This window comes from Eleutherodactylus coqui, chromosome 12 (assembly GCF_035609145.1).
Source record: "Eleutherodactylus coqui strain aEleCoq1 chromosome 12, aEleCoq1.hap1, whole genome shotgun sequence".
Taxonomy (NCBI): Eukaryota; Metazoa; Chordata; class Amphibia; order Anura; family Eleutherodactylidae; genus Eleutherodactylus; species Eleutherodactylus coqui.
The window spans coordinates 68,486,520-68,501,888 of NC_089848.1; the positions used below are offsets into that span (position 1 = coordinate 68,486,520).

The 15,369-nt window shown below is 44.6% G+C and overlaps 1 protein-coding gene across 3 annotated transcripts in view; it reads left to right on the forward strand.

Moving 5' to 3' along the window:
- Window positions 1–15,369, forward strand: part of LOC136587127 (ATP-binding cassette sub-family B member 5-like) — a 173,865-nt gene that overhangs the window by 52,648 nt on the left and 105,848 nt on the right. For 2 of the 3 annotated variants that reach the window (XM_066585625.1, XM_066585627.1), the window contains 9 exons: window positions 407–550; window positions 4,598–4,702; window positions 5,725–5,802; window positions 6,101–6,184; window positions 7,134–7,337; window positions 9,392–9,492; window positions 9,607–9,747; window positions 11,780–11,936; window positions 12,040–12,237. The exons of the other annotated variant lie outside the window; for it this stretch is intronic. In XM_066585625.1, the coding sequence (XP_066441722.1) occupies window positions 407–550; window positions 4,598–4,702; window positions 5,725–5,802; window positions 6,101–6,184; window positions 7,134–7,337; window positions 9,392–9,492; window positions 9,607–9,747; window positions 11,780–11,936; window positions 12,040–12,237 (1,212 nt within the window). The remainder of the gene's footprint in view (window positions 1–406; window positions 551–4,597; window positions 4,703–5,724; window positions 5,803–6,100; window positions 6,185–7,133; window positions 7,338–9,391; window positions 9,493–9,606; window positions 9,748–11,779; window positions 11,937–12,039; window positions 12,238–15,369) is intronic. 3 annotated transcript variants of the gene reach the window in all.

Sequence of the window (15,369 nt, forward strand, 5' to 3'; positions counted from 1 at the left end):
ACTTTTTTTATTTTACATGCATTGGAGTAATAAAATTGCAATTAAATCAGTGCATTGATTACAAATCTATCCTAGCAAAAAAAAAAAAAAAAAAGTTTGGCACCATAAGGAGACCAAACTTTTTTCTTTAGGATATCAGAATGTAGCGCACAGAAGAAGGAACTAAAACATCTTCTGAAACTGGACAACGGCAGCACTAATTTACTAACAATACACTCTTTATTGGTTTCTCTAACCTTTGGTAATTGATGTGTGAAATTATTTGTTCATTCATAGCTGTGAGATAATACTAGTGCATTTTTCCAACAGCAGATGCAGAAGAGGTGATGGTCATTTACAATCAGTCTGATTTGGTGAATAATAGCTTTTAACATAAGGAGTTACTGTTGTTTCCTCTTCGCTCTAGGAAAAACTTCTAAACATTTCATTCTTCAAGATATTAAGTCTGAATAAATCAGAGTGGCCATATATCTTGATTGGAACTCTTGCTGCAGCGCTCAATGGAGCAGTTCACCCAGCTTTCGCTATCATGTTTTCTAAAGTTATAGCTGTAAGTACATTATAGGCATAGATTACAACTTGGGATATATCTATCTATCAGGAAATGGCACCCCCGAATGGTCTTATGACTGAGCAAAACGGCATTGTATGGCCCCCTCATTGACTATAACTGGGGGGTCCATTCAATTTCCGTTCATCAGTCCAACATTTTGCCACAGTATACAGCTCGTATTTCAGCCTGTTTTCTAGCGGAAATCTGCGTATGCAAACGAACAGAAAAGGCGTTATTCAAATGTGGCACTTTTTACACAATTTTCCCATAAATCACTGCAAAATTCAAACCCTTATAATAATAATAATAATCTTTATTTATATAGCGCCAACATATTCCGCAGCGCTTAAAATACAGGGGAAATAACACAAGACAACGGTTACATGAAGTAATCAATTAATGGAAACAGTAGGGGTGAGGGTCCTGCTCCAACAAGCTTACATACTACAGATAATGGGGTGATACAGAAGGTAAAGGGGCTGGAGATGTGCACGGTATGGCGAGGTGGAGAATGAGGGATGCTATACACATAGACAATGGTCAGGTCGTATAGTGGCGAAAACGTGAAGACTGCAGGGGGCGGTTGATTACGGCTAGCAGGGATTGCAGTGTGTGGGACTGGGAGAATGTTATTAGGGGGGTACAGAGGGGTTTGGTTTAGGGGATATGGTATGCCTCCCTGAAGATGTGCGTTTTTAGAGCACGCCTGAAGTGTAGTGTGTCAGTGATTGCCCAGATATTTTTTGGTAGCGCATTCCAGAGGACAGGTGCTGCTCTGGAGAAGTTTTGGAGGCGGGAATGAGAGGTTCAAATTAAAGGGGCACTCAGTCTGATTTTATTAGCAGAGCGGAGGGCCCGGGCTGGCTGGTGGATTGAGATGAGAGAAGCAATGTAGGGCGGAGCGGTGCTGTGGAGCGCTTTGTGGATGAGAGTAGTGAGTTTAAATTGTATTCTGTATTCGACGGGCAGCTAGTGCAGTGACCGGCACAGGGCAGAAGCGTCCGAGTAGCGGCTGGACAGGAATATGAGCCTGGCTGCCGCATTCAGGATGGATTGGAGACGGTAGAGTCTGGAGCAGGGGAGGCCTATTAGCAGAGAGTTGCAATAATCGAGCTGAGAGTGGATGAGGGCAACAGTGAGCATTTTTAGCATGTCCACAGTGAGAAAAGGGTGTATTCTAGTGATGTTCTTGAGGTGCAGATGACATGTTCGGGCCAAAGATTGGATGTAGGGGTGAAGGAGAGATCTAAGTCAAATATGACCCCAAGGCAGCGGGCATGCTGTCTGGGAGTTATGGTGGTGCCACACACTGAGATGGAGATATCAGGATGGGGTCGGTTAGTAGAGGGTGGGAACACCAGTAGGTCAGTTTTTTGAGAGGTTCAGTTTTAGGTAGAGAGAGGACATAGTGTTAGAGACAGCAGACAGACAGTCGGTGGCGTTCAGGAGGAATGTTGCTGTGATATCCCTGGAGGAGGTGTATACCTGGGTATCATCAGCATAGAGGTGGTACTGGAAACCAAATCTCCTGATGGTCTCTCCAATGGGGGGGTGTAGATGGAGAAGAGGAGGGGGCTTAGAACCGTGCCTTGGGGGACCCCAACAGCAAGGGGAAGAGGAGGGGAGGTAGAGCCAGCAAAGCAGACACTGAAGGATCGGCCGGATAGGTAGGAGGAGAACCAGGAGAGAGCAGTGTCCTTTAGTCCAATGAAACGAAGAATAGTGAGGAGGAGTTTGTGATCAACAGTGTCGAATGCTGCAGAGAGGTCGAGGAGGATCAGTAGGGAGTAGTCGCCCCTCAATTTGGCAGTCAGGAGGTCGTTTGACACTTTAGTCAGGGAGGATTCTGTTGAGTGTAGGGGATGGAAGCCAGACTGTAGAGGGTCAAGAAGAGAGTTTTCTGAGAGATAGCTTATAAGGTGAGAGTAAACCAGACGTTCTAGTAGTTTTGAGATAAGGGGAGGTTTGAGATGGATGGATAGTTGGCAGCATCGGTCGAGTCAAGAGTTGTTTTTTTTAGCAGCGAGGAAATGATAGCGTGTTTGAATGAGGAGGGAAAAATGCCAGAGGTCAGAAAAAGATTGAATATAGTGGTGAGGTGGGAGATGACCACCGGGGAGAGAGAGAGCAGGAGGTGTGATGGAAAAGGGTCGCTAGCGCAGGTGGTGGGGCGAGTGGAGGAGAGCAGTCTGAAGACTTCTTCCTCTGTCGTTGGTCTAAGTACAGAGAGTGAACAGGAGCTAGATGCAGTACTGACAAGACTAGGCTCGGGGCTAGTCTGAGATTGGGAGGTTATTTCCTGCCGGATGTCATCAATTTTCTTTTTGAAGTACGCAGCCAGCTCTTCTACACTGAGATCTGTCATGGGGGGCTGCAGTTTTGGGCTGAGAAGGCAGTGGAAAGTGTCAAAGAGTCTTTTAGGGTTATGGGATAGTGAGGAGATGAGAGAGGTGACGTAGACTTGTTTTGCATGGTGGAGGGCAAGGTTGTATGTTCTGAGCATGAATTTAAAGTGGAGAAAGTCTGCGGGCTTTTGGAACTTTCTCCACAGCCATTCAGCACTTCTAGAGCACCGCCAGATGAAGTGTGTTTGAAGCGTAAGCCAGGGTTGCCGCGGTCTATATCGGATTGCTTGGCTTATGGGGGGTGCCGCTTCAGCCAATGCATGTTTGACAGTGGTGTTGTAATGTGCGGCAGCCAGGTTGGGCAGGAGAGGAGAGAGATAGGGGACAGAGAAGACTGTAGAGACTCAGCAAAATCTTTGGTGTGAAGGCCCTAAAGGTTCCTGTTCGTACGGGAGGTAGGAGAGTCTGGAGAAATGTTAGGGAGCTTGACAGAGAAAGAGAGAAGTTGGAAACAGAGCAGAGATGGAAGAAGACAAGATCCAGTGTATTGCCATCCCTGTGAGTGGGAGAAGCTGTGAGTTATGAGAGACCAAGGGAGAAGGTGAGAGATAGAAGCTGAGAGGCAGATAGGGAGATGGGGTCATTAGTGGGGATGTTGAAGTCTCCTAGGATGAGGGTTGGGATTTCGCAGGAGAGGAAGTGGGGGAGCCAGGCGGCAAAGTGGTCAAGAAACAAGCGAGGAGCACCTGGGGGGCGGTAGATAACTGCTACTCGCATGGACAGCAGACGGAAAAGCCATAGGGCATGTACCTCAAATGATGGGAAAGTAAGTGAGGATACTGGGGGTATAACCTGGGAAGTGCATTGTGAGGAGAGAAGCGCACCTACTCCTCCCCCTCGCCTGTCTTCCGGTCTTGGGGTATGGGAGAACTGCAGGCCATTGTAAGACAGTGCAGCAAGGGAGGCCGTGCCAGACTGCTGTATACATGTTTCTGTTAGAGCTAGCAGATTTAGGGATTTAGCAGTGAAAAAGTCATAGATGGTGGGGAGATTGTTGCATGCTGACTGGCAAATCCAGAGTGCACATTGAAAGAAAACGGGGGAGGATATGCACGGACTATTGGTTGGGCTAGAAGGATGTCTCAGTGGGGCAGGTGGGGAGTAATAGTTAGGGGTAAGGATGAGCGAGTATTCTCGCTAAGGCACTACTCGTTCGAGTAATGTGCTTTAGACGAGTATCTCTATGCTCGTCCTTAAAGATTCGGGGACCGCTGCGGGGGAGAGCGGGGAGGAACGGAGGGGAGATCTCTCTCTCCCGCCTGCTCTCCCCTGCTCCTCGCCGCGACTCACCTGTCAAGAATTGCAGAATTCATGAATTAGGCTGCATTCACATTGGTGCTTTCTGTTTTTGTTTTCCTGTAGTAGGAAAATGGGACATGTGCCCAAACAGAACCGTCATATAATGGAACTGAACAGCAGTGAACGGACCCCACTGACTTTAATGGAGTCCATTTGGTTTCCGTCATTTTACAGGATGAAATAAGGCAGCATGCTGCGCCATTTCTTCCTCTTTTTTTTAAAAAGAATTTCAGCAAATCTCTGACTCTGATGTGAATGAGCCCTAAATTAGTTCTAACTAGAATTTCAGAATCTATCATGATTATATTTCATTTTAATATAACTGTTTCTTTTTTCATAGATTTTTGGAACTAATGTACCAGAGACGATACAACGTGAAATAAATATTTATTCTATTATAGTTGGTGTTATCGGTTTGGTTTCTTTATTCTCATTTTTTATACAGGTTAGTCAACTCTAAAACTTATGCATAGATTTTATGTATATTTTAAGCTTCAGGCCCATACATTAGGCTATATTACAGATATGGTGGTAGCCTGGCATGGGTATATTCTGCAGCTCCATTGGCCTCTGATTTCATTATGAGTCACACAAAGGTATTGTTGAAAAATTGTGGCATGTTCCAGTACTTGGGGACATACAGAAACCCAACTGGGACACATGGAGTCCCTATAGATAAATATCAACAATCATAAAAGAATTCTGTCTGGCACCGTAGAGGGCCAATGCAAACAACAGTGGCTTGTGTATGAACGTCTGATGTTTTAATTAAACCTCAGAAAATAAGCACCTACTATACATCAGAATTAAAAGGGTTTTCCAGCCTAATACTATTCATGACCTGTCCCCAAAATAGGTCATCAGCTTGGGACCCCAGACTATCAGATGATCGGGTGTCCACTCTAAGGGCTACTACATGCTGGGGTAGCGGCACTAACAGTGGGCATCCGATCAGCTGAGGTCTGTAGTGGTGGACACAAGCCGATCAACTATTGATGACCTATCCCGAAGACAAGTCATGAATAGTTTCCCCCTGGAAAACCTCTTCAATTTATTTATAGAAATAATGACCTTTTTAGACACATTTTTGTATCTATAAAGTTTCACGTTCACAGATTTAAAGAGATTGTCTCTCCAACCTCCTGTGATCAGCTGGTATTACCAGAGAAAGCCACCTCTACAGTAGCTAAACATTTTCCCTGGTGCCGCTGATATGTAATGATTGGCCCACCATGTAATGTATGGACAGGCCAGGTCCACCAGAGAAGGAGCTGCCAATACAGAGCAGATCTTCATTCTATCTCATAGTGGGGAGTTCTGAGCAGAGAACCCCACTATAATATCAAATTAATATGATATGTGACTATAAAATAATAGTTGCCAACTGAAGGCATTGTTTATACTGTTTTATGCCATTTATTGTCCTGTATGCAGTAGTTATAACAGATTCTGTCCTTTTTTTATTAGGGTTTCATGTTTGGAAGATCAGGGGAAGTTCTTACCATGCGGCTCAGACAAATGGCATTTAAATCTATGCTGCGTCAGGTTAGTTTGAGAACGAATGCTACCTATTGTTGTGAGTCTTGTGTTTATATGTGGTTATTATTAGAGATGAGTGAGCACGCTCCGTTAAGGCAGATACTCGAGCAAGATCTCTTCCCCCCCCCCCCCCGCTCTCCCCCGCCTTCCCCCGCTTACCCCCGCCGCCCCCCCACATTTGCTCGGACAAGTATGCAGATACTCGAGAAGAGCAATGCTCCCTCGAGTATCTGCCTTAACCGAGCATGCTGGCTCATTTCTAGTTATTATGTATACAGTATGTTGTCTTTTTTGTACTCTAAAGGAAATGTCATGGTTTGATGACAAGAAAAACAACACTGGAGCTTTAACAACCAGACTTGCCACAGATGCTTCTGAGATACATACTGTAAGTAGACATGGCCATTCAATGAATTTGATATTTAGTATTATGATTGACTGGTCTTAAAAACTTTTTTTACCATGAAGCATTCAAAATACCTATTAAAGTTTGCAATTGGCAGCAAAGGAAGCCAAAACCCAGATTTAGATAAGACCATGAGTGTTACACCCATTAAACTGTTAGGGGGCAGCCTATTAAAGCTTCTGGGTTCCAATGCAAAATCCATAAAAAGCCTTTTCGCCTACCATGTGCCACTTATACTACTAGTGCTTCTTATGTGGCAGGAGGTCCTCTCAGGTACTCAGGACTCCAGTACAACCACTACCTTTGTACCCCCTTAAGGTTTGAGCAAGGGCCATCAGCCTTCTTGGGCGCAACCTGACCCATGAAGGATTTGTGGTGATGTGATGGAGCTTGTCTGTGGGAACAATATTATTGAAAGTGCATGACTTATTGCAGCAGGAGCAGCAAATTGATGGCCTACCGATTGTCACATAAAGTCAGGGAGCACTTCGACAATAGCCTCGGTGCAGCTGTAACCATTATGCTTATATACCATGTGAAATAGCAGTAACTGCCAAGAGTATTGTGCCTTTGTGTAAGAAAATACATAGTGTTGTCTAAACAAAAAAGCCTGTAACATTCTAGTGGGGCATAATAATCCCTCCATTTCAAATATATGTGAAACCCCCAGAGATCATCTCACGGTAAAGATGACATATGTAGTCAATAACACATACAGGTACGTATTTTTATAGGAATATTGTAGATATTCCCATAGCAGATTTCTTTTGAAGTCTATACAAGTCAGTAAATGCTTTTCATTGGATGAAATACTTTGGATAATGGTTCCAGACGAGGTTATCCAATACAGAATAGTAATATTGTTATAAACCTACTAGATAGGATTTAAATTTCATTCAGGATTTTTGTTTGTGAATTCAATGTTATTCAGGCAACTGGCTCCAGACTTGGGCTGATCGCTCAAGGCCTTTCCACAATGGGAGTAGGAATCATTATCTCTTTCATTTTTGGATGGGAAATGACATTGCTGTTTCTAGCCCTGACTCCTGTTCTTGTGGTCACTGGACTTCTTGAGACCAGAGCACTAATTGGCTTCGCTAATCGAGATAAAAAGCAGCTCCAACAGGCTGGCAAGGTAATTATTCCAGGCTACATTAAAATGAATGCTGCATGTAAACTACAATATAGGACTAATACTTATATACCGTATGTTATATTATTGTTTCTGTTGGCTGATGCCAAACTTCTATTCTTCCTCTTTGGAAGACTTCATAATGTCCTTCTGTGAATAACTAGTTGATGAAGGTAGACCAGTTACATCTCATTGAAGAGACAGCTGCCCTTGCAGCCCATTCTTTCACAAATTTTTATCTGATCTGGGGTGCCTGGCACAAATTCTGTATCTCCACAGAGTAGCTCTCATGGATATCTATGATTTCCTGATTCTTTAGCCTCATCCAACACTATTAGGCCATTCTAACCCCTCTTGGTTATTTCAGGGTAGGTGGTGCACTCAACTCATATTTTCATCCCTTTACCTAATTATTTCACTACCTGCTCCTGTGTGCCTATTATTCCCAGTTCTAAGTACTCTTATATTTCTATGCACATTATATTGTAGGCACATTATGATACTAAGTTTATTGTACTAGTCCATGTTTATTCAAATATTTTTTTTCAAATATGTACCACAGCTCAGATCCCCACTAAACAGCTGATTCTGGTACCGCTGTTGCTTTGGTCAGTGGAGGAAGCACTGACCATAATGCTGCTGCTAGGGTTGGTATTGCAGGCACAGAACCCATTGAATTGAACGAGAGTGCATTGTAATACCAACCTAGGAAACTGCACTACGGTCAGTTTTTTCTGCTTCCTCCCCTGACCGTGGCAACAGCGGTGCCAGAAATCAGCTGAACAGCGGGGATCTGAGTGGCGAGTCCCTGCTCATCATATATACAAGACAGTTAACAAAGTCCTGGAATTCACCTGTAAAGAGTGATTCAAGATAAATATTTTTGAAAGAAGAATTTACCCTAAATTGTACTGATATGTGTTGATTAGTTCAACCTCATCAAAGGGTTTTTCCATCACAGAAAGTGATTGCTAGGATTAGAGGCGTAACTTGAAGCTTCTGGGCCCCAATGCAAAGTCTGTAACAGGGCCCCCAAGTATAATGATTTATTTATAGTACTGGGCTCTCTCTATGGAGAAAAGAGACCTTATGAGCCCCCTAAGGATCCTGGGCCCAGGTGCAACCGCATCCCCTGCATCCCCTATAGTTACGCCCATGGCTAGGATATGCCATCACCCTGATAGGACCTTCACTAATTAAGAAAATGAAGAAGGCACAACTCTGGTTCAGTCCTGTGGACCCTTCACAGTTAATTCCTGAACAGTGTTGCTCCTACACATTCACTCTGCACAAGTAATGAACAATACTGTGGTTCCTTGTACAGCAAGTTGTTGCACCAGAAAAGACCTTTGAAGGGGCTACAGTGTAATTTAGCATTGTGGTTCCTTCATTGTTGGTATGTTGGGTTTCCCAGTATCAGAAAGTGACCGAATATCTTATCAATTTACCATTGCTTTTGTTATGGTAAATCCCTTTTACTACCATAATGTTCTTAGTTAATTAGGATTGGGCATCAATGGTAATTTGCGAGAGGCCCACCGCATGAGATCCCCAGTGATCACCTGATCTCCTGCCTGACTGTCAGTGCAGTGGGCCAGATGTGTGTCACAATAGATGGCAGCAAAAGAGCACTAACTGGCTTAAGTAACATTTCTGGCATTTTCACCTCCGACACCGGGGTCAGATACAAAAGTGTAATAGGTGCTTCAGCTTTTATTGATTTCAATGGAAGTAAAGTCACCTAGGCCACTTTTTCTGCCATCTGCTATGACGCACATTCAGCTCACTACACTGACAGCCAGTTGGGTGATCACGTGATCGACGGGGATCCTATGTGGTGGGTTCCTGGCAATTAACTATTTTTGCCCAGAAAACTCCTTTAATGTTTCCACATATGTTTAGTTTATATTGTGATATATAAAAACCCAGAGCACCAACTTATGGATGTGCATGAATGTTTTAGAGAGCGTACTGATGAATATGGCAATTTCTTATTTCATTAACCTGAAATATATTTTCATGCATAAATCTTTTTCTGTTCTTCCTAAATTTAATAGATCGCGACTGAAGCAGTGGACAACATTCGCACAGTGGCATCATTGACTAGAGAGAAGACGTTTGAAGAAATGTATAGTGACAGCTTACAGAAACCCTACAAGTCAGAAGATATTTACATTATTTCACATTGTTACATTTAATTTTGTGCGCTTGAAGTTCAGAATTTATTTGACTCTTATTCTATTAACATTGCCTTTAAATTGATATATTTTAGGAACGCTAAGCGCAAGGCTCAGACATATGGCATCTGTTTTGCATTCAGCCAATCCTTCATCCATTTCACCTATGCTGCCAGCTACAGTTTGGGGGCTTTTTTGATAGAAATTGGAAGGATGAATCCAGAGGAAGTATTTATGTAAGTATTACTACGTGGATGTGTACTATAGTGAAAATCATTAGGACCAGGGGCGTAACTATAGGGGATGCGGTGGCACCCGGGCCCAGGAGCCTTAGGGGGCCATAAGGCCTCTCTTCCCCATATAGGAAGCCCAGTACTATGAATAAAGCATTGTAGTTTGGGGCCCTGTTACTGGTTTTGCATTAGGGCGCAGAAGCTTCAAGTTAGCCTCTGATTAGGACAACTGGCCAATCCTATCTTTCACTGTTGTATGGTATAAAATTTACAAAAGGCATATTCATCATTGTGCTATGAGAATCCTCAGGGTGTAGAAAACATGCTCTGCCTGTTCGTAATTGCCAAGAGCAGATGCTTTGGCTATTCATCATTACTGGAGTACACTGCACAGAGCATGCTCAGAGTGTGCTATCTGTGCTCCATCCAAAAGCAGGGTTGAAGACATCTAAATGTCAGCACCCTGTGCAATGGCTCTGATCCAATTTGTCCTGGACAGACAGTTGTGTAACAATGAAATGGGTGTAGAAGCAGCACAAACATACCAATCAGAAGTTAATTCTCTGTCTGATGATTATTTAGAAGCATGTATAGACTGATGATAGAAGCATGTATAGACTGATGACAGAAGCATGTATAGGTTATAGCATTTTGTTGGTTCACTGCAGAGTTTTTAACTGAACAAATGAACATTAATGTTCAGCTTCTTGCTATTGATGGACAAATTCATAACAACTAGGTTTCATCTGCTTCAAACTTCTGGCCACATGATGTGTTATATGGCTGCTGGTACTCAACTTGTTCATCATTGCATCTGCTGGAGCATGAGCACTCTGCACTCCAGCAGGTCACATGATTCACTCTATGATCTTCCAGATTACTCTGGGAGTAATCCAAGAATCTAATGATGAATATACCTAAGATGTTCTGTGTGAGCAGATCAGATGAGTGGAATGAAAATGTAAATTAAAGGAGATTATTTTATAGTATATGGAGTGTTTTAAAAGAAAAGATGGAAAATAGATTTATTTGGATTGTCGTTTCTGGCATACACTATAGTATATGTGAAGGGCCTGCACATGGCTGCATCACTAAATGCTAGGTGCTGTCTACTTTACAAAATTGGTGGGGACTGGTGTAAAACTGGAAAAACTTTCAATTTTGATGCATGCACCAAAATTGCAACTTTGTAGGCCGGAAACCTTGTACAGCAGATAATAAGTATACCCATTTGTGGCATCTAATATTCTTATACTTTACTGTAATGGGCACAGTAAAGATGTTATCTGGGACTTAAAGGGAGTCTGTCAACATCTTATACACCTAGTAACACACTATATGCATGAAAGAGGGAATACATAATGTCTCCAGCGGACGGAGCCGGAGACGTAACTGAGCGAGGAAGGGGCCATTATTTAGTAGACTACACAGGGAGATAAAGCTACTGTTGTATTCATCATGACATCGCACATGTAAAAGTATATTATGTTACTATGCAAAAATTATGGTGACAGACTCCCTTTAAATATTGATGAACTACCATTAGGATATGTTATATCAGATATGTGGGGGGTTCAAATCACAGAACCCCCTCCAAGCAGCAGTTCGAAGAGGCTGTATCGCACCTTCTTCTTTGACCTGGGATTGAATGGGTTTGAGACACAATACCAGACGGTGCTTGGTATACAGTAAAGAGGTCGCATCCCTCACCAAAGCCCCTTCAAAATGTTGATTGGCATGGGTGTCAGACCCGCATGTTACATTGATGATCTATCCTAAGCATAGGCCATCAATATCATAGTCTATGTCTATACATATGGATAGATGATCACCCCATGAGGTTGGTGTGAATATGGTTCTATTATCAGATAATGTTAACATCTAAATCTATATTCTAATATAATAATAAAAGTACATACAACTAGCTAAAATAATGTATTTTGTGCTTTTGAAATGTATGAATATAATTATTTTGGGGGTTAGAGATGAAAAAAAATGACTATCTTCACATGAAAATTATTGCTATATTTTGCAGTGTGTTTAACTGCCTGACGTACGGATCCATTACTGTAGGCCAAATATTATCCTTCGCTCCAGATTATGCAAAAGCCAAATCCGCAGCTTCCCATCTGTTTAGCTTATTCAACAGCGAGCCGTCTATTGACAGCTACAACACGGCGGGAGAGAAACCGGTAAGTCAGTGACAGCCAGTATGTATGGAAGGGTCGGGACAGTTTATTAACCATTATAATATACTTTGTGATTCTAACATTAATTTATATTTTCTACAAATAGGAAAACTATGACGGAAATTTGGGTTTATCAAAAGTTTGTTTCAATTATCCGTCTCGCCCGGATGTGCCTGTGCTGAAATCGCTATCTGCTGCCATACTCCGAGGACAAACGGTGGCATTTGTAGGCAGCAGTGGATGTGGGAAAAGCACCTCTATTCAGCTTCTCCAGAGGTTCTATGATCCACACCAAGGAGCGGTGGTAAGATCTCAGACTTTCATCAGAATCATTGAATAACCTTTGTGAATTATTGAGGAAATCCAGTAAAATCATCTGCTGATATGATACAGCTGCAAGCAGGGGTGCAACTATAGGGGATGTAGGGGATGCAGTTGCAACCGGGCCCAGGAGCCTTAGGAGGCCCATAAGCATTATAGTTGGGGTCCTGTTACAGCTTTTGCATTGGGGTTCAGGAGCTTAAAGTTACTCCTCTGGTTGCAAAAAAAAGTATAAGTGAACCCTTTCAAATTCCCTGGATTTCTGCATTGATTACTAATAAAATGTAATCTGATTATTATTAGAGATGAGCGAACACCAAAATGTTCGGGTGTTCGTTATTCGGAACGAACTTCCCGCGATGTTCGAGGGTTCGTTTCGAACAACGAACCCCATTGAAGTCAATGGGCGACCAGAACATTTTTGTATTTCGCCGATGCTCGCTAAGGTTTTCATGTGTGAAAATCTGGGCAATTCAAGAAAGTGATGGGAACAACACAGCAACGGATAGGGCAGGCGAGGGGCTACATGTTGGGCTGCATCTCAAGTTCACAGGTCCCACTATTAAGCCACAATACCGGCAAGAGTGGGCCCCCCCCCCCCTCCCAACAACTTTTACTTCTGAAAAGCCCTCATTAGCATGGCATACCTTTGCTAAGCACCACACTAGCTACAACAAAGCACAATCACTGCCTAGATGACACTCCGCTGCCACTTCTCCTGGGTTACATGCTGCCCAACCGCCCCCCCCTCCCCCCCCACAGCGCACACCAAAGTGTCCCTGCGCAGCCTTCAGCTGCCCTCATGCCACACCACCCTCATGTCTATTTAGAAGTGCGTCTGCCATGACGAGGGGCCGCAGGCACACACTGCACAGGGTTGGCACGGCTAGGCAGCGACCCTCTTTAAAAGGGGCGGGGCGATAGCCCACAATGCTGTACAGAAGCAATGAGAAATAGAATCCTGTGCCACCGCCATCAGGAGCTGCACACGTGGGCATAGCAATGGGGAACCTATGTGCCACACACTATTCATTCTGTCAAGGTGTCTGCATGCCCCAGTTAGACCGGGCTTTTTAATTCATAGACACAGGCAGGTACAACTCCCTATTGTGAAGTCCCTGTCGACCGACAGCATGGGTGGCTCCCTGGAACCCACCGGCGGTACACAAAAATATCCCATTGCATTGCCCAACACAGCTGAGGTAGTAATGTCGTGCGTAATACAGGTGGGCTTCGGCCCACACTGCATGCCCCAGTCAGACTGGGGTTCTTTACAAGTGGACACATGTAGGTTACACTCCCTGTGGACCCACTGCCTGGGTGGGTGCCAGGAAGCCACCGGCGGTACATAGAAATATCCCATTGCATTGCCCAACACAGCTGAGGTAGTAATGTCGTGCTTAATGCATGTGGGCTAAAAATTTATTTGATTACACTGTAGGCGAGGGCCCACAAAAATTGCTGTATCAACAGTACTAATGTACATCCCAAAAATTGGCCATGGCCAGCCAAGAGGGCAGGTGAAATCCATTAATTGCTTTGGTTAATGTGGCTTAAGTGGTAACTAGGCCTGGAGGCAGCCCAGTGTAACGAAAAATTGGTTCAAGTTACAGTTCCAACGCTTTTAAGAGCATTGAAACTTTTAAAAATTGTTTAGAAAAATTATTTGAGTGAGCCTTGTGGCCCTAAGAAAAATTGCCCGTTCAGCGTGATTACGTGAGGTTTCAGGAGGAGTAGCAGGAGGAGGAGGAGGAGGAGGAATATTAGACACAGATTGATGAAGCAGAAATGTCCCCGCTTTGGATGGTGAGAGAGAACGTAGCTTCCATCCGCGGGTGCAGCCTACGTATTGCTTACGTATCGCTGCTGTCCGCTGGTGGAGAACAGAAGTCTGGGGAAATCCAGCCTTTGTTCATCTTGATGAGTGTTAGCCTGTCGGCACTGTCGGTTGACAAGCGGCTACGCTTATCTGTGATGATTCCCCCAGCCGCACTAAACACCCTCTCCGACAAGACGCTAGCCGCAGGACAAGCAAGCACCTTCAGGGCATACAGCGCTAGTTCAGGCCACGTGTCCAGCTTCGACACCCAGTAGTTGTAGGGGGCAGAGGTGTCACCGAGGATGGTCGTGCGATCGGCTACGTACTCCCTCACCATCCTTTTACCGTGCTCCCGCCGACTCAGCCTTGACTGGGGAGCGGTGACACAGTCTTGGTGGGGAGCCATAAAGCTGGCCAGGCCCTTAAAGACTGTTGCACTGCCTGGGATGTACATGCTGCTCGATCTCCGCACCTCCCCTGCTACCTTGCCCTCGGTACTGCGCCTTCTGCCACTAGCGCTGTCGGCTGGGAATTTTACCATCAGCTTGTCCGCAAGGGTCCTGTGGTATAGCAACACTCTCGAACCCCTTTCCTCTTCGGGAATGAGAGTGGGCAGGTTCTCCTTATAGCGTGGGTCGAGCAGTGTGTACACCCAGTAATCCGTTGTGGCCAGAATGCGTGCAACGCGAGGGTCACGAGAAAGGCATCCTAACATGAAGTCAGCCATGTGTGCCAGGGTACCTGTACGCAACACATGGCTGTCTTCACTAGGAAGATCACTTTCAGGATCCTCCTCCTCCTCCTCCTCCTCCTCCTCCTCCTCAGGCCATACACGCTGAAAGGATGACAGGCAATCAGCCGGTGTACCGTCAGCAGCGGGCTAAGCTGTCTCTTCCCCCTCCTCCTCATCCTCCTCATGCTCCTCCTCCTCCTCCTGTACGCGCTGAGAAATAGACAGGAGGGTGCCCTGACTATCCAGCGGCATACTGTCTTCCCCCGCCCCCGTTTCCGAGCGCAAAGCAGCTGCCTTTATGGTTTGCAGGGAATTTCTCAAGATGCATAGCAGAGGAATGGTGACGCTAATGATTGTAGCATCGCCGCTCACCACCTGGGTAGACTCCTCAAAATTACCAAGGACATGGCAGATGTCTGCCAACCAGGCCCACTCTTCTGAAAGGAATTGAGGAGGCTGACTCCCACTGCGCCGCCCATGTTGGAGTTGGTATTCGACTATAGCTCTACGTTGTTCATAGAGCCTGGCCAACATGTGGAGCGTAGAGTTCCACCGTGTGGGCA